This window comes from Contarinia nasturtii, unplaced genomic scaffold, assembly GCF_009176525.2.
Source record: "Contarinia nasturtii isolate CC-2019 unplaced genomic scaffold, AAFC_CNas_1.1 Cnas_scaffold_1699, whole genome shotgun sequence".
NCBI classification, from domain to species: domain Eukaryota; kingdom Metazoa; phylum Arthropoda; class Insecta; order Diptera; family Cecidomyiidae; genus Contarinia; species Contarinia nasturtii.
The window spans coordinates 4,657,884-4,677,337 of NW_022199032.1; the positions used below are offsets into that span (position 1 = coordinate 4,657,884).

Below are 19,454 nucleotides of genomic sequence, written 5' to 3' on the forward strand. Positions count from 1 at the left end.
TTTGATTTTATTGCTGACTTTTCATTTACCGTTTTGAACAAAAAAAAGGTGTACTATAATGAACAAACAATCAAAATAAATTACTTTTTAATAATTTCTTTGTATTAAAGTGATGATAATGATAATGAGTCCCTATTGTGGGCATGATTGGATACGATGATCACCAATCGATGATACGATGCGTAAATCTTGCTTTCTTATCATTTTAGGCAGAGCCGAAAGGCGAACATAAATAACTTAAGTTTTATGAAAAAAAGATAAACAATTTTACAACTAGAATAAGCAACATGATATCAAACTTATAAATGAATTGTTCGCTTGATGAAAAAATAATAATAATAATGGCCAAACAATTGTGCCACCTAAAATGTAATATTTTTTAAACTGTGTTTTTTTGTTTTTCGTTTATCAATATATCTCATATCTTGATTCGTTTAATTATAAAAAAAGCATTTTTAAAAAAATATATATAAGAAATACGTTTGCCATAAATTGCAAAATCTCTACGCTTTGAGAGCATCATTCATTCCGTCACACGTGTATAGTAATTAAGCCTATTCACCATTAATAATGTTTAGTAAAAGATGACATTCATTGGTTTTAACTGTGTCGCCAATTTGTTTGAATATGGTTGCGGCCTGCGTTAGTAGACCGGCCCGTTCGATGCCAACTTGTGCTTGCAAATATTTGCAAACCAACATCATTGAACGTGCCCGTTCTCGTTCGCCGCACACATATAAATCGTCTGAATTATTTTTGTTGCCAACGACACAAATTAAATTTTGTTTTGTCTGGCGCATTGTCATTATATTACGATCGAGCAAACGGTGTGTTTCCAATGGCAAAGCATTTGCCATCAATCGATAAACGGCTTCATACAAATTAATGCGTGACTGTCCCATTTGTTTTATACCAAATATCAAGTACAAATTTGTCAAATCGAGTTGATACAATTCCAATTGTGAAAATCGTGACGGTGATGGCTCACTAATCCCTTCATCATCGTATTCATTTGATGCGGTTGCCGTTGTGTTTTGCATCAATTCCCAGCATTCGGTACGAATGTCGAGCAACAAATCGCACGTCAATATTTGAATGAGTCGAATCAATGTACTGGGTTGAATGTTTTGTGATCGATTATATGTTAGATAATTTTGTAGTAAGCAGCTGGCAATGTTACAGCGATTTAAAATGATGCGCATTTTTTCGGCAGTCATTGTTGCAACTCTGGTTCGATGCACATATTCGCGTTTTGCCAAGAAAACCACATACAATGACTTTAACAATGCCTTTTCCTTGCTCTTTGTTCCACGCATTTTTTGTGGAAATTCATCGATTGCGCCGTAGATTTGATCACATTTTTCCAAATTATTGATATTCCAATTGGCCGCAACGGTTATAATACGTGCAATCCATGAAATTGATGCAAATTGATTGTCAACATCGTTGCCAATTGTCTCTTCAAGATGTTTTGTTAGCAACAATACATTCATCATGTGTGTCTGTTCAATTGGTTGATTTTGGTCGTCGGTATGTTTTGGCATCGAAATTGTGCTGGTATTTCGTCTAAAGCCCAACAAATTTTCCAACGATTTGATGATCAAGTATTTACAGTAGCGCTGTTGAATCTGTGAAATTGGCTCATAATTCATATGGTTTGTGTCAAGGACATCAATGTGATTTTCACGTTGTTCATAATCGATATTTTCAATGGTTGTCTTTAATTTTGATACAAATTTATAGCCATGCTCGCTGAACACCCAATCGAATTGACGATTTTGTGTTGTGCCCAACAAATGGAAAAATTTCGCCTTTCGCAAGTAGTACGATGACAAGAGGCGTAAATTTTTCATTGATTTTAGACGCAATGCCACGGTTAAATATACTTCAACCATTTCTTTGGTATACATTAGTGGTTCTGCTGTTTCGCACATATTTACCGCATACAGTGTTACCTAAGGGGAGAATCACAAAAGAAAAGAATAAAATTTAAAATAATCGATGTAAAACAATCAATAATAATTAATAAGTAATTTTTAAGTGATTTGCCCCTTAATTTTACCATAATGCCATAAATTTGACGACGTTTGCATATCCGTTCGGCTGTCGTCGAATTCTTTTGCAATTCCATCAAATCGATTTGATTTAAACGATGCAAAATCCAGCCAATTTCCTTGTATGTATTCATTGCTTGGGCACGAGCATCTTTTGAACAGAATAAACCGCCCACTTTGTGTGACAACCATAGACCGAACGGCAATCGAAATATAAACATTCGAATTGCCTGCCAAGTTGTGTATGACATACATTCAAACCATGTTATGCTGATCGATGATGGCAAATATAATCCATACTGTTGTAATTGTCGCATGTATCCAAGTGTAGCGGCAGCTAATTCGCCACTTTTGAAATTTTCTTCGGTTGCTTGCACCAATTTTTCCATATTATTCAATTTGCAATGGGTACGATCAACAATTGGCTCTCCATAGACTAATAATTTTATTAAACATGCCACCACAATGAGAAAATTTACTGCAGAAACTGCCAAATTTTTCCAATTGAAAAACATTGTGTATGGCTGAAAGAGAAAAAGATATTATTTCAATTAATAAACTTCTCTTAATTTTTTTCTGAATAATTTTTTTTCGGGGTGGAAGATTAAATACTTACATCATCAATTATCGTTGATAAAATAGCTCGACGTGCCGTTTCCATATTATATTTGCCATCGGCGTAATCAATGTTCGGACGTTGATCGTTAAGAATGAGTGAACCGAAACTATTTAAACTAACGACGGCAAACATAAAAATACATAATGCAAATTTGGAATGAGGACTGAGGCCACGTTGAATAAAGACCACCTTGTGATCAGTCTCGTTGTTTGTTTTTGGTGTAACAGCTATTGGTTCGGAAATGTTCATTTGTGTTGTGTCCAACGATGGCATGGGCGAACTGGAATTTGATATTGGCGGTGATAATGGTGAATCAGCCGATTCGGAAATTGCCTTCATGCCAAGCATTTGACGTAATCGCTGATTTTCCATTTTTAATTCAACATTTTCAATTTCCAACGAACGAAGCTTATCGATTGATTTCTGTTACGGATTTAATGAACACCATTTTATTTTATAACAAAACCGTAAAACTTTTGATGAGAAGAAAAAAATCGAACATACCTTCAATATACCGGACTTATTCATTTTGGCATTGGCTGCATTGGTGCCAGCGGTTACTAGATTTTTAAGTTCTGTGATTTTGTCATTCTGAAAACGAAAAAAAGCACATTGTATTTTTGCAAGAGTCATTCTACGAAACAGAAAAAATGCTAAATAAATGTCAATGTATTTACGATTGATGTTCGATATCGTCGTTCAATGATATTGTGTCCAGATTTTTTGCTCGGTTTTATGTTGGTCTGTGTTATGCTGGGCTTAGCTGTCAACTTGGTTGATGATTGTATCGCTACCGTTGTCATATTTGTCGTTGTTTTTGGTGTTGGAATTGGTTGATGTTGTATGATGCCGGTGACTGGTACAACTGGAATTTTTGTTAAAATTCCGGTGGTTCCATTGACAATCGTATGTACAGGTGTTTGATTTGAATTTGTAACCACAAATTGTTGTCCATTCACCGTTTGCAATGTGAATATTTGTTGTGTCGCATTCGATTGCGTGTGAAACTTAATGGGCTCTTGTTTCACCACAATTTTCGGTTGTGAAAGTACAAATTGTGGCTGTTGAATTTGTGTAAACGTTTGTTGCTGTTGTTGCCGTGGAAAAATCGGTCGTGACACTTCGATGGTGGTCGGTTCGACGGTTACATTCATAGCGGCATTATCATTACCAATACCATTTATACCGCACATAAAATTATTGTTCGGTGATTTTGGTTCATCTTTGACATGCTCTTGCTGTATGATTTCGGTTTTAATTTGAGGCACTTCCAATATCGCTTGATCACTAAATGTATCTAATCTGGAACCTAAATCGTCATATGATGAACTCGATCGTCCACTGTCTTCCGACGATATCGAATTCATGTCAAATCCAAGCGCATTACAATTCACATCGTTCATTAGTTCATCGAAAATATTTTGCGGAATTTCTTCGTCGAGTAAATTACCGAATGGGTCATTGTTAAAGTGACTAAATGACTCTAAATTTTCGGAGAATTCCATGTTGAATGTATCGTGTGTCATGTATTCTGTATCAAAAAAAAATCAGACAAACAGAAGAATAAGAAGAATAAAATCGATCATATTGAGTTCACTGTGTTACTTTGCTATCATCACATGCACTCGTCAAAAATTTATCGCAATATGAACGCGCTGACAAAGTGTGTTAATTTGACTTTCAAGCAACAATAATTTTTTTTTCTCTTACACTTTAATTTTTTTTTTTGTTCTTGGTAATTGCGTCACTTCTGATAATTGTCGTACACTAACATTCAGCAACAATAAAAAATCTCAAAAACGCATATACAGTTTACTTATTGATTCGATTCGTCTTTTTAAAAATATTCCAAATATGGTCCATCATTCTTGGAATGAACAAAATGCGTTTCGTATTTTTCTCTCTTCTTGTTGCTTAGTTCGAGCCCTCTAATTTTATCGCATGCCTTTGTCTCACTCTTTCTCTCTCTTTTAATAGTTTTCTTCGCTCAGTTTTTGTTTGTATTCTTCACTTCACATGTAACATATCCGCAACATGCAATTTTATCAGTCACAGCAAACTGGTTCTGCGTTAAATATGTGTTTAGAAGATAGATTTGATGTGTGTTATTTATTTCGCCAATCTATTTTCACTCGCTATGCATTCGCGGCGTGCATCTGCGTAATTTCTTCGTCTGATGTATAGGCAGGCGAATGACTGTCAAACGTCGCTCGGAATACCGAACAAACTGCAATACCGAACTATTTCCCATGCATATAATCGCATATTGCATTTTATTTGCGTTTACATAAAAATAAATGTTTAATGATTTTTTTTCGATTGTAAAATGATGATTTCAATGTGCAAAATTTTTTGCAATTAAAATTACAATGAATTTGATTTTAAAAATGTATTAAATATGAATGTTGTTTACGTTCGTAAATTGTTGTTGTTCCATGTTGATTTTGACAGTTCGATTGAGTTTGACAGCATAGCAATATCATTAGTGTGCCCGCAACAAAGGGAGTAAAAGCAATCTACTGAGACACACATTTACACAACTTACATGTGGACAACAAACGCAGGAAAGTTGCAATACGACCTACTACAATCGTAAACTCATTCAAGGCATACGGTGACGACGAATTTTTTTTATTTGAAAAGAAAGAAAAAAAAATTAAAATAAAATCTAAGGTAAGTTTGATTTAAATCGGTTTTCAGTTCGATAGTTTTGGTCCTCCCTACTTTGAATATTTTCTTCATTTATTTCGTCATCAAAATCAAATGAAAGTGATGTGAATGTGACAAATTTACTATGAAATTTCGTTCGATGTTGATGTATTCAGTTATATTTAGGTGCAGTCAATTCGAATTTTATTTCACAATTGAGATGCTTTATTACATTTCTTGAATTATTTTAAAGATTCTGTTAAATTAATTGATTTTTGTTTTGTCATTTGATCCATCGAATTGTGTGTCATGCATTTCAAACTTTTTTCGATATTTGGTGCAACAACAATTTTATACATATTTCATAGATATTTCTATCGTAAGATGCATATCTCAAAAGAGCGCCAATGCATTTGAAAAATTTAAAAAAAAAAAAATAAAAAAAAATTTATTGCAGGAAAAATGGCACCAATAGAGCAAAATACGAGTTCAGCTGATGGCCAACAGCAGAAGAGCCAACCTGTTGTGGATCGTGATGCGGTAAAAAAAGAACGTGAAGCACGTCGTCTTGCCAAATTGTCGGCCAAGCAGAAGGTACAAGATAAATGTCGAAATTTACCGAAAGATGCTGATGACAAGCAGCAGTCAGATCAAAAATCGGATAGCAATACAAAAGTGGTGAATCAAACAACAACTTCAAAAGGTGAATCGAGTGGTTCGAATCAAATTTTGCACCGTAAAACGCAAAAGCACGGGAACGTTGAAGAGAAAAACAAGCCAACAAATTCGAATACACTAACACAAGCACTAGATAAACTAAAAATTAATAATGAAACAAGTGAAGCAAGTAATAGTGTGTTACATGAAAAACCTGAAAAGAAACAATTATCAAAGGCCGAACGACGGGCTATTCAAGAAGCACAGCGGGCAGCCAAAGCAGCTAAAGTGGCTGAGAAACCGGCTCAAAATGCTGAAAAGCAAACAGTGAAAAAAGAAACGTCCGTAACAAAGCCAACTACCGGCACAAAGCCAATACCATCGACATCCAAAGACGCATGCAAACCATCAACATCAAAAGAAGTCAATGTCCGAAGATCACAACCGCAATTGCATCGTGTTAAACTATTTAATCATTTGTATACAAATATATCACGCGATAATGTACTCAATTCGGGCACCATTCATCCGGCAATTGTTCGGCTTGGTGTGCAATATTCAAGTGGCATTGTAAAAGGATGTAATGCACGTGGTTTGGCATTTATGAGCGCGATGAAAGAAATGATTGCCGAATATGAGACACCATCACAGAAAGAATTTTCACGCAGTTTAGAAGATGTTATTAAAAAATGTATCGAATATTTACAACAATGTCGGCCGCTAGCCGTGTCCGTTACGAACGCAATGAAATCAATTCAATTTCATTTACGGCAATTGCCCAAATCGGAAAAAGATGCTGAGGTAAGTAATTTCAACATTACGCGAAAAGCGTATGGCAAATGTCATTTAAATATTTCATCATTTTTATATTTTCATTGCATAACAGTTGAAGACAATACTATTGGAATCGATTGACACTTATGTACGTGATCAAATTGATAAAGCGGCCGAAGCGATTAGTCTAAAGGTTCAGGAAAAAATATCAGATGGTGATGTGATTTTAACATTTGGCTGTTCATCGGTCATTTTGAATATATTGGATGAAGCAAAAAAGAGTAAAAATTTCCGTGTCATTGTGGTCGATGCTCGACCATGGCATGAGGGCAAAGAAATGCTGCGTCGTCTCGTTGCCAAAAATATCAAATGCACCTGTGTTCTTATAAATGCGGCCGGTTTTATTATGCCCGAGGTAATTAATTTGCTTGCAGTGACATTTTCCCAATATTTTTGCATTAGTGTGGAGATGGTGGGTTTTATTTTGTTCAAAATCATATTTTAAAAGAGGTTTTTTGTTGCTTTTGATTTGTAACAGGTAACAAAAGTTTTACTCGGCGCTCATGCACTATTAGCCAATGGATATGTAATGTCACGAGCTGGAACAGCCCAAATAGCCTTAATAGCCAAATCCTATAATGTTCCCGTGCTAGTGTGTTGTGAAACACATAAATTCAGCGAACGAGTTCAAACGGATGCATTTGTTTACAATGAAATTGGTGAGTCTTAACTTATGACTCAATTGTTTCATCATAATCATCATTTTTTACATATTTTACATTGCAAACAATTTAATTTATGTCGATTCATCGCGCATTTATGTACAAGAAGAAAATGAAAAAAATTGTTTTATTTTTTTTTTTTACTTTGTCGGTTCATTGTTTAGGTAATCCATATGACGTAGTTAAATCAGATGAAAATAATTCACCGCTTGCTAATTGGGAGTCGGTGCCGAATTTGACACCATTAAACCTGTACTACGATGTAACACCGCCCGAACTGGTATCGGCTGTTGTCACAGAAGTGGCCATTCTTCCGTGTACAAGTATGTTGAATAACGCTTCTTTTTCACTATTCACTTTTTATCTAATTTACCACCCGCGATTTTATTTCATTTTATTTCAGGTGTTCCTGTAATCTTACGTATCAAACCATCAGAAATCGGATACTAATTAAATGCATCGCAATTACTTTACACCGCCTCTTTTTTCTGTCTTTTTACCGTCTTTTGTTACGTAATTTATCACTAATAAAACATTATTTGTTGGACTGAGTAACAAACAAATTATCAAATCTTCTAAATAGTTAGTGTAAAATAAACATGTAAAATCAGCAGAGATCAATAAAGATTAATTGATATTTGAAGATGGAATCAACTTAGCTACATACACACAAACAAACGTTCACACACATAAGTTTCCAAGATGATAAGATAAGGACAATTTCAAACGTAAGAAAATCACATCACATAAATTGGGCAAACAGACAAAATCAAATGCAAATATGACATTCAATTTGTAAATGAAAATTTATGTGTAATTGCAAGTAATCATTGCATGCAGGCAGCTATTTAAAAAGAAAGTACAGCAGTTTTTTTGAACGTAATTTGCTCCAATCTCGAATACTCCTAGCTGATGCATGTATGAAATGCCGCATATAACAATTCGGTAATTTTGTACTTGCATTCAATAATAATGGATAACAATAGATGATAATATGTCGACATACGGTTCGTTGAATTTTATTGAAACTTTTTTTTATTCTTATATTACAAACTGCACTTTCATATGGGCAAACGGTATTTTAAACGATCTGGAAATCAAATACACCTATACAAACAAAAGAAAAACAAACAACAATATTTGACTTTAACAGCTGGTTTGTCTTTTATTAAAAGAGACTTTTATTAGTTTTATACATGTATAAAATATATTAAGCTATACAACTGTTGTATATTGTGGTGCTTCCGAAACCTCTTGCAATGATGAAATCTTTGTGGGATTATGTTTGATCGATTGACATCGCAACGGATGGTCTACAAAGTCATTTTTATTGTTTTGCCAAAACATCCATGACGTTCGAGCTGATGGCGATGACGATGATGACGTTGTTGGCACCGACGTATACATGGCATTCTGGACGGAAAATGACAAAGAAATAGAGCATAAATAAATCTATAAATAAAGTCCATTGCATTCGAATGTGTAATGTAATTTGAATCCAATCATCGGCGCAGTGTTTGTCTGCCCATCTGTCTGTATTCTTCTGTTTACATCGGTACAAGAGAGCATTTATAATTACCTTGTTTTGTTTTTGCATAATGAACGGTCGCGTGCTGCGCTCTCTTTGACGTTTCGCCTGTCTTTGTTGCCACACAATAAACAACGATAATAAAATTGTAACGACGACTAATGTGCTACATAAACAAATCAACAGTATTTGATTATTTTTTACGGTAAGTGTGACTGGAATTGTACCCAAAATTAGCAATGAAACGATAATTATCGCAACGAATATACCCAAACGATAGCATCCATACCGGCGCTCTGCAATTTTCAAAATGTACATGCAATTAGAATGACAGCGACACATAGAGAAAGAGAGGAAGATAGAAAGAAATAGAAAGATCGGCCACTAAAATTTAAAAAAAATTATATGACTTAAATATGAGTGTAAATTAAATGTTATGCGAGATTTGTGGAATTTGCTTTTGTTCGTATATTACGAAAAACCTTGTGCACTCATTTTTTTATCGAGAAAAAAAAAATGAATATAACAAATGTGAATTCATTACTAAAACAATTTGTTTGATTGTTCATAAGTTTTATTTTTTTCTTTTTCTTCAAATTTTTCACGTTGAGATTCAATTCATCTGGTGAATTGTATTTTGCGATACATAAACATTCGATATGTCTATGGCCTCATTAATCGTACGGTGCTAGTAAAATCGAAGAAAAAAAGAGACATTCAGGTAGTTAAAATCTTGCACGCCAAATGTGTGTCAAGAATTAGAATTACAAAATGTGACGATGAGGTAAATTATTTAATCTGTATAGATTGACTTTCGAAAATGATGTTAAAGTCCAAAGAAATATGGCATTGTGATCAGATTTCAACGTTGGATTATAGATTATGATAAATTGTCATGGAACCGTCTTTTTTTTTGTCAACATTTTGTAAAAGAAAATGAAGAAAAAAGAGAATTATATGAAAACAGCCAAAAAATAAACCTGGTCGAGGTAATGTATTGTGTTGTGTAAGCGCGATGAAAGAAAACCAACAAGTTGCTGCTTGATTAAGTACTTAAGCATACTTGAAGAGTGAATTTCTCAAGGTTAAGCATAGTTTTTTTTTAACTGTTTACGCTCTACCTATTTGCTTGCCGAAAAGGAACAATACGAAAAAAAAAACAAACACAAAGAGCGCCGCAGACTTATCGAAAACAACAAATCCATGTTCACACATTGTTTTCAATTCCACACTGAAAAAATAATGAATTGCCCTTTTACCATATCATCGTGTGAGCATATAATTTGACGCTGATGTCAATGATTTTTGATTGTCGTAAGTTCTGTTTCTATACATTACGTGAAATGCATCATTTTTTTAAACGTAATTACCTGATAGATACTTTAGATCAAAATAATAAATATCATTCAAACGAAATATTATCAGTCATATAAATAAATCGAACGTTTTTCATGAGAGAGCTCATGATTTTCATACATTTCATAACACATTGTAAATGATTTTTTTTTCCAGTAAATTCGATTAAATGCAACAAAATCGAAACAAAACATGCAAAATTAATTGAATAAATGGTCAAAAGCCAAATTACTTATACAAACACGAAATTTCAAAATAAAACCTACACAATTGTTTATGCCACCGCCCAGGCCTCAAATTTTCTTTGCCGTTGTTCTTATGCTGTTTTGTTACAAAACAAAATATGTATTGGCACACAACAATTTCGATTTGAATTCACATAAGTTTTGTTTCAACGGGTGTGCGATTAAAAGTGCGCTATTTTATCACAAAATTAAATCTATTCATTTAATGGTGTTTCATGCTTCATTGCTTAGATAAAAGCAAAAAAATGCACCAGAGATATCGATCAGAAGGAAATAGTTTTTTTTTTATTTAATTGGAAATTTTCTTACCAACTACAATGATTTCATTATCGCTGCTAATGTACTTTGTAGTTTCATCGTAGTCGTGACTTTTTCGACTGCAACAATAGCAGCCCCGACTATTTTCATCGAAGCACATTTTTTTTATCTATTTTCAATTCATTCTGATTGTGTGTATGTGTGAGTGTTCAAAAGATATGCATACCGGCTGCGCATTCAAATGAGATCACCAGTGAATTTTCAATTAAAACGACAATGCATTTGTTTCAAATATTCAAATTCAATGTTGCACTCTTCATTTTGCAAGTCAATTAGTTTCTTTCGAAAAAAAATTACGCTGGTAAATTAAAAAAAAAAATTATTAATCCGGATCTGGTTTTATCGCAAAGTTCACACACGCACTAAAACTTTGATTCAATAACACATGAACTTTGATTCAAGATTTTCGAAAATAAAAACCGATATTTTCCTAAAATGGTTTGTTCTTTATTCTTTTGGATTTTGAATGTGATGCCTCCAAGCACTTCAGATTCAAATGGCCCGTTTTAAACACACACTTAACATAACAAAAATAGCTGATATACGTGTGACATTCACACACGTTTTGTTGTGACAACTTGTTGAAGCTGCGATTTTGGTGAGCTAAACTTTAGCTAAATATCAACAAGCTGTCTTCCAGTAAACGTGTTGTTTTGTACTGAATGAAAGTAAGAGACACACACTCTGGCCGATTTGGTTACACCGAATGACGCAATGTGCACGCACACTTAATTACTTTATTTTTACTTTTTCTACTCATTTGTTTGTTTGTTGTTGCTTTTTAAATTTCATTTGGGTTTTATTTCAGTTGTTTTATAGGAAAAAAATTTATTCTTATTCTTTTCTCTGGATATATCGGTTCGTTAAGCAATTGGTTCGCATTCAACGCGTCATAAATAAAAGAGCTCTTCAACGGTTTCCTCTTTGCTCTTTCTTTCTCTTTCTCTCTCTCTCTCTCTCTCTCTCTCTCTCTCTCTCTATCTCTGTGTAAGTTCGTTTTGTATCTTTTTCTTAAAATTAATATATATCCAATATCTTTTTTCTTTTCGTTTTACTTTACGTAAATATGCAAACAACACTGATGACTGCTTCTGTTGCTTGTGTCAGCTTCACGATCGAACTATTGTCAGCGCGCTCAGTCTTACCTATTTTAGTCATTGTATTCAAAAACTTAACATATGCCGATTGCATAAAACGTAAATATTTCCGAAAACACACATATTCAATCAAATGCTGATAATTTACTGAATGAAGTGTTGTTCTTTACCATGTTTTATTTACACCGTTTGTATCGAAATACAGGCGATTTGCGGTATGACTTAAACAAAAACTTTGCCGCACGCTATAAACAAGCGATTAAAAGCTTGAAGCTTATTTTAAGCTAAAAATTTGCAATTCAATAATCAGATAAGTTTGTAAAAGTAAAAAATACACACACAGATTTTGTTTCTAACGTTTATTTATATGAAACTAAAACATCGATTCAAAATAAATTATCTCTCCTCGATCTTCTCACAGAGAATGTAGTTTTTTTTTATTTTGTTTTATGAATGGTAGGTTCTTATCCTTATTCATCACTGTCTTGATTCTTTTTCTTAAATATATTAAATAAAGGTTTTCGAATGCCATCATCATCTGAAACAAAAAGTAGAGATTTCGATTTGAACATTGGAAATAAAAAAAAATTCAAATTTAATTTGTTTGCCAAAATATGAACAAGCACGACGTTATGATTATTTTTGTCAAGTGTTGACCCTTTGTCTTGATCTTGTAAATGTCAAAATAATACATACAAAAAAATATAATCCCGTTACATACCATTTGCAGACGAGGAAAGTGAAGGAATTATGGGTAGTCCTCCTAAATTATTTATTGCACCGGGTGGAAGGCATCTAATGGATGGAACGTTCGATGATTGGTCGTTGTCTGAGCATGGCTTGGCTACGCAGACACCCACTAAGATGGCAATCAAAAACAATTTCTGCAAATACACACAATATTTTTATTTTTATTTTTTTTTGTTCAATCGTAATTTACACAATTTTCACGCTTTTTCTTATTGATAAATGTGTTTCTTTGAAATTAATAAAATAACTCACACTCCACATGGCTATAGAAAATTTCGCTTGATTCAAATGACCTGACAAAAGATTATTGATCAAATTTTTCGTGATGAAGTTGCTTTTATATCGATGGCTTTCATTTGATTTTCGTGTCATTTGTGAAAAAATGGCCAAAAATTAATGAAAATCAGCAACATTTTTTTTTTCTATACTTTCTCTTTTTTTATAAATTGACCATTTTTGGGGGAAAAGAAATTGAAAATTCATTTTGAATTGAATAAGATGTTGAATAAAAAAAAATTATGCAAACATGTGTTACGCAATGAAAATGATTTGAGTTATATTTGTCAAATAAATACCATTTAGGTAATTTTGTATGTGCCGTCGAAAGAACGGGACAAAAAATGTCGTAATGTCATTCAACTCGTCTGCACAATTTGAAAGAAAAATAGTTTGTCACACATACGTTCACATTGATTTATATCGATCAACATGTTTTTTTAATCAATTCTAAAATTCCGTTACGTTTGACCAAGACAACCGTAAAAGCGACCTTTCTTAAATAAATATGATGAATATTTATGACAATGAAAATGCAAAATAGCGAATAGAAATTATTTTAAACACAAAATCAAATCTTTAAAATAAATTTTCACTTTCATGAAATCAAGTTTTGAACTTTGTTTACGTCCTATTATTTGTAAATATAACCCAGAAACAAAAACAAACCTATTGAGCAGTTTTTACAGTAAAACATACCATTACAAACAATGAACTTTTGTAGAAGTTTATATTTATATGAAAAGAAAGGATATTGAATCATGTGATTGTAATTTTTGTGCCAAATCGATTAACATTGCACAAATAGTTGCCATATAATATTACAAATAAAATGTATCCCAAATGGATACATTACGCAACACTCTCAAATTGATGCATGAAAATGTAAGAAATCGTCATTTCTTTCGTACAATTACTAAAATTTCATATAAGCAATAATGTTCGGATTTCCCTGGTCGATAGTGACTTTTAGAAAATATAATCAATCATATTACACATACATTTCCGAGTTACTCATTGTAAAGACAAAAATGTCAAGTCAATGTTTCGAATGTCAGATCATAGAAATGTAGATATGTTTCCATCCATAATTTGGGGTTTTAAATTGAAAATCCCACAAAATATTTAAATTATTGGCAAAAAAAAAATCTAAAGAGGAGCAAAATTGCTAGCTTCTTAAACAATGTTCAGAAGAATGATAATATTTAAATACTTTTAAAGGCTTTTTTTGTACAATAAAGTTATTCTCTTAAAACTAGACAATATATTTGGATTTTTTCATCTAGATATTTCAGCTCATCTGGATAACGTTAGGCGATGATACGGAGTGAAAACAATAGAAGTGATTGTTGTATTGTGTAGGTATAAAAATACTACCATAACTATAACAATCACTTCTATTGTTTTCACTCCGTGTCATCGCCCAACGTTATCCAGATGAACGCATTTTAAAACGCAAAAAAAATTAATACTCTCATCATTTTATTTTTGGCTGGAAGGAATGCATTCAATGAAATAACCAAAGTTCACGAAAGACGTTAATCATTAAAAAACAAAATCGTGCGAAGAACCAGTTCTCAAAGTATAATATATAAATGTGCGGTTTTATTTGGGTATATTAATCGGCCAATGACCGTTATTCTGTATGAACTGGCGCTGCATTTGTTTACACTCTTAATCAGTGACATTGTGTTAATACGAGGGTCACTATTTAAGTTTTTTCAAAAACATATATAAGACAATGGGGTTTCATCGAAAATGGTTTTATTGTTTTTCAAAATATTCGCCATGATGATCAATACACTTTTGCATTCGCTCGAACCATTTGTCATAGCATTCATGCCACTCCGAAAGTGATATCTCCAAAACGTGTGTTTTGAACGCATCAACTGCTTCTTCGGGCGATGAAAATCGTTGACCACGCAGTTTATTCTTCACGCTCGGGAATAAAAAGAAATCGTTGGGTGCCAAATCAGGACTGTACGGCGGATGACCCATTAAATCGATCTTTTGACCGGTCAAATAATCGACTGTTTGATGAGATGTGTGAGAGCTCGCATTATCATGATGAAGAATTATTTTGCGACGGCGGTTGTTTTTTCTTATTTCATCAAACTCTTCGGGCAAACAAATGGTGGTGTACCAATCAGAATTGACGGTCTTACGAGCCTCTAGTGGAACTGTTGCCACATGACCACTTATCGCGAAAAAACAGGCGACCATTTGCTTCGCAACACTTCGAGCTCGAACAACTTTTGTTGGGTTATCTTCACTTTGAAAGACCCATACAGTCGACTGCTGTTTAGTTTCGGGCTCATACGCGTAGATCCATGATTCGCCACCAGTGACGATAAAATACACGGATTTTGAAACACCACGATTGAATTTCTTGAGCATTTGTTTACACCAATCGACACGAGCCTTTTTTGGAGCGATTGTCAAATTATGTGGTATCCAACGAGAGCAAATCTTTCTGACAGCTAAATGTTCATGTAAAATCTTAAATACGCTGGTCGCACTAATGCCCAGAGATGCCTCAATCTCGTGATATGTTACATGACGATCTTCCATTATCATATTTCTGACAGCATCGATGTTTTCTGGTACAACAACTGATTTTGGACGACCTTCGCGGAACTCGTCGATGAGCGATAGGCGACCGCGCTTGAATTCGTTGTACCAATTATAAATTGTCCGAAGACTTGGTACTTCATCGCCAAAGGCCAAATGAAATTGATCAAAACACTGTTGTTGTGATACACCCAATCGAAAGTGGAAAAAAATAATCGCTCGAAAATGTTCACGAGTAAAATTCATTTTTTGGCTGAGACGCAATTTACATGTTACGGTAAACAATACAAATAACGATCGAATGACAAAACGTTCTGAGAACGTTTATGCTACAAAATGTTAAACTTAACGAATATGACAATGGTTTGCATCGGGCAATATTAAAACATACATATTGAAGAAACTTAAATAGTCGCCTACGTATGAAAATTCTGAGCAATTTTCTAGCAATTATTACCAAAAATTATTGGTACCTATTTAAGATAAAAAATATACTTTGGCTATGATGTTGAAATAGATACATCGGAAATTTTAATAAAAAAATCTGGCTCTATTGGTAACAATTATCTTAATGATTCTAGCGGTGATTGTGGTAATTTTATCAACAACAAAAAACAAACAAACATTTAAATTCAGATTAATATTAATATATTCAAATTGACCACTTTTCATTCGTTTTTAATAGAGTATGTATTGTCAGTTATTGGATAATCTTCTATTTCTACTAATTGTAATAAGTGGACTTAAGTTATGTATTATATTTCATTTGTATCACGGCTATAAAGGTCTGCAATGTTTACACAAAAGTACCAATAAAAAGTTTTTATTAAAAACAGCATGAAAAAAGATAAATATCTTAATGATCGTTTATTTTTACTTTTAAAGATATGAATTAAATGGGTTTTCGATGTAGATATTTTTTTCAAAGCAGATCAGTTTAATTGTCAGTTGAAGTTTTGATTTTTTATCTTATGAAAAAAAAAATGTATGGATATTTTCCACTAGTTTGAAGATATAGAATAAAACACCAAAGTGGCATAACATATGTTTTTCACAATTCTTTTTATCAGCGATGCGAACCGGTTTGACATTTCTCATACAAACCGATTTCGGAGTGGTATCTCGAATTGGTTTCATTTGTGTATTGAACGAAACGGAGCAAGCGGAACGTTCCGAAAATGGTTTGTATGGCGAACATACATTCACGCTATGTATACGTGAATGACGATGCTTTGAATGTATGAGTGTGCAACGTTGATGCTATGCACACAGCACAGCTCATCGCAGACTGCGATTTGCAGTAGAAACCATTTTTCGAACGTTCCGATTGCTCCGGTTTGGTTTTAAGTGAAACCAAAAAAATGGTTTGGTTTCGGTTCGTATCGCTGCTTTTTATCAAGTTTGAAGATGGTTTCAAGAAATTAATTTAAATAAATAAATTTTTTACATTTAAAAATGATCAAAAAGCATTATAGCGCACCCATTAGCACACACCTCGCATTAAAATTGAAAAGGTATTTGTCATTTTCATTGAGTACATTATATATTAAGTTGTAAAGATTGTTTCCCCTTCGTAATAAATATAAATACAAATCGTAATAGGTAATTACTTTGCACGAGACGCGAGAAGAATCTCTGATATAAATTTTTCACTTTTATTGCAGTTTTGATGTGAAACCGGTAGTAAATGTACACTGCTTGCTTTCAGTAAGAATAAACGACAACAATAACAACAACAAACCTCTGTTGCCGTGGTTGGTTGATTGATTTTCATTTTTCTGTAATGAGATAAGCGGTTAATTGTTTTTAAAAGTGAGTCTGAGAGTATTCAAGGCAATCTGGATTTGATGTTTCTCTGATTATTTTTTAAGTTAACCAAGAGGGTACCTTATGCTACCAAGGGGGTAGACACCATTTTTAGTTTAGCTAGTCTCAACACTTTAACAGTTATCTGCATACAATATGCGTATGGTATTATTGCTAATAACTTCTAGTTGGTGTCTGAACGGTACTTCACGAAGTCTTTCTCTTAATTGCTTAAATCCGGTGGGCGCTGGTGAAGCACTTTTTGTATGGAAATATTTGTTGAAAATTCAACAATACGCCACCTATTAAAGACAATAAAGATTTTCGTTACTACTGCTGTCTTAACACAGCTCTAGCGAACTATATAGCTGTATTGCAAACTATTAGTACTAACACCGACTCTGTGTATGCGTGTGTGTTGTAAATTTTGCACAAGCAGCTACGGTTGACGACTGAGTGCAGAATTTGCAATACAAACGGACACACAAACAAAAATCTTTATGTATTTTAATAGATGTCGTATTCGTTGAATCTTCAACAAAAAATCTTCGATACCAGCGTCCACCGTTTAAATCAAAACATTGTGCAATTACTACGTAAGCGTGTACGAACAAACACACGTAAGCGTGTACTTTTATAATTATTAGGTAAATAATAATCTAAAACTAATCGGAACTCATATATAACGTTGAAATGAAAAAAAAAAGAATAAATTAATAGATAACAATCAAGGGGCGAAGCAGTACTAGATTCAATTATATCAATTCCATTCAATTCCAAATTAAATTCTAGTCCGTGTGTTTTAACTCATTTACTTCAGCAAATTTTAGTTAAGGTGAATTTTTTGATTTTAATTGAACCAGGCGATACAAAAAATTGATGGCATGACTTACGTCCGTACATATTTTGTAATTGCCATTTCAGCGGTCTTCCGTGTTTTTCATACAATTCTTCCCAGATGGTGAAAAATCGTGAAAAACGAAAAAAAAATTTTTTCAATTCTCAAATGCTGGTCAATTTTTTGTATCGCCTGGTTCCGATGGGAACTAGTATCGTATATTCCCCATACAAATTAATTTTATCGATTCTACGAATACGACATCTGTTAAAAAAGATACCGATTTTTGTTATACTACTGTTGCTTTGACACAGCTCAAGCGAACTATACGGCTATGGCTGTATTACAGACGAACTAATACAAAACAACCAATGACAGGATGTGAAGACTTCAAGTCTCATTGAGCCGACGGTGGCGCCACCAATTTCAAAGGGGACGTCAATGTAATTTAACAACTCAAATCGAAACTAAACAGCGCGCCAATTTTGAAATTTGCTGTCATTTCCTCCCATTGAAAACAACACACAGACTCCGATCATGTGTATGCGTATGTATTGTAAATTTTGCACAAGCAGCTACGATTGACGACTGAGTGCAGAATTTGTAATACATACGCATACGCAGAATCGGAGTCAGTGTGTTCCTTTGTACGTTTACACGAGCTGTATTAAAACACCACTAGTAACAGAAATCGGCGAGTTTTTTAGTAGATGTCCTATTGGTGGAATCGATAAAGAAAAATCGACGATATTAGCGCTCATTGCCTGGTTCAATCAGAATGAAAAAAATCACATTCTTTATCATCCAAATCACGCTTGGTGAATAATACACGCAAGTGCCATTTTGCTGCTATTTGGTGACTTTATATGAAACTCTCCTAGTAATACTTAAAATTTGCTGAAGTAAATGAGTTAAAATACACACGGACCAGAATTTAGTTTGGAATTGAACAGAATTGAGTGGAATTGAATGGAATTGAAAGAATTGAATCTAGTACTGCTTCGCCCCTTGATAACAATAGATATTATGCAATGTATTGTAAAAAATTATTGAGAAAAAAACAAAATGAATCATTTGAACGGTTTGTATGAAAAGTAGAATGGATCATTTTGATTTAAAAAAAATGAATTGAAAAAATGTCGCAAAATTTTCTTCGATAACAATTAAAACAATTAAAAAATTTGACGTCAAGAA

The 19,454-nt window shown here is 33.4% G+C and overlaps 3 protein-coding genes across 6 annotated transcripts; 1 reads left to right on the forward strand and 2 right to left on the reverse strand.

Annotated features, from left to right (window-relative positions):
- Window positions 1-24: 24 nt before the first annotated feature.
- Window positions 25-4,872, reverse strand: LOC116347165 (sterol regulatory element-binding protein 2-like). 3 transcript variants are annotated; one of them, XM_031777658.1, is made up of 6 exons: window positions 4,279-4,872; window positions 3,351-4,204; window positions 3,178-3,264; window positions 2,671-3,096; window positions 2,063-2,578; window positions 25-1,955 (listed from the first exon to the last, which is right to left on the reverse strand). In XM_031777658.1, the coding sequence occupies exons 2-6, from the start codon at window positions 4,197-4,199 to the stop codon at window positions 555-557; spliced, it is 3,279 nt and encodes a 1,092-aa protein (XP_031633518.1). In that variant the 5' UTR covers window positions 4,200-4,204; window positions 4,279-4,872; the 3' UTR covers window positions 25-554. The 3 variants fall into 3 exon arrangements, with proteins under 3 accessions (XP_031633518.1, XP_031633515.1, XP_031633517.1); XM_031777655.1 differs by having other exon boundaries at window positions 4,384-4,871; XM_031777657.1 differs by having other exon boundaries at window positions 3,351-4,871.
- A 277-nt stretch (window positions 4,873-5,149) lies between these two features.
- On the forward strand, window positions 5,150-8,118 carry LOC116347167 (translation initiation factor eIF-2B subunit delta). 2 transcript variants are annotated; one of them, XM_031777661.1, is made up of 6 exons: window positions 5,150-5,346; window positions 5,780-6,780; window positions 6,866-7,168; window positions 7,292-7,472; window positions 7,640-7,798; window positions 7,879-8,118. In XM_031777661.1, the coding sequence occupies exons 2-6, from the start codon at window positions 5,785-5,787 to the stop codon at window positions 7,923-7,925; spliced, it is 1,686 nt and encodes a 561-aa protein (XP_031633521.1). In that variant the 5' UTR covers window positions 5,150-5,346; window positions 5,780-5,784; the 3' UTR covers window positions 7,926-8,118. The 2 variants fall into 2 exon arrangements, with proteins under 2 accessions (XP_031633521.1, XP_031633520.1); XM_031777660.1 differs by lacking the exon at window positions 5,150-5,346 and adding an exon at window positions 5,617-5,701.
- Window positions 8,119-8,614: 496 nt separating this feature from the next.
- On the reverse strand, window positions 8,615-12,087 carry LOC116346958. Its single transcript, XM_031777289.1, has 3 exons — window positions 10,914-12,087; window positions 9,055-9,299; window positions 8,615-8,888 (listed from the first exon to the last, which is right to left on the reverse strand). The coding sequence occupies exons 1-3, from the start codon at window positions 11,020-11,022 to the stop codon at window positions 8,691-8,693; spliced, it is 552 nt and encodes a 183-aa protein (XP_031633149.1). The 5' UTR covers window positions 11,023-12,087; the 3' UTR covers window positions 8,615-8,690.
- Window positions 12,088-19,454: the final 7,367 nt, after the last annotated feature.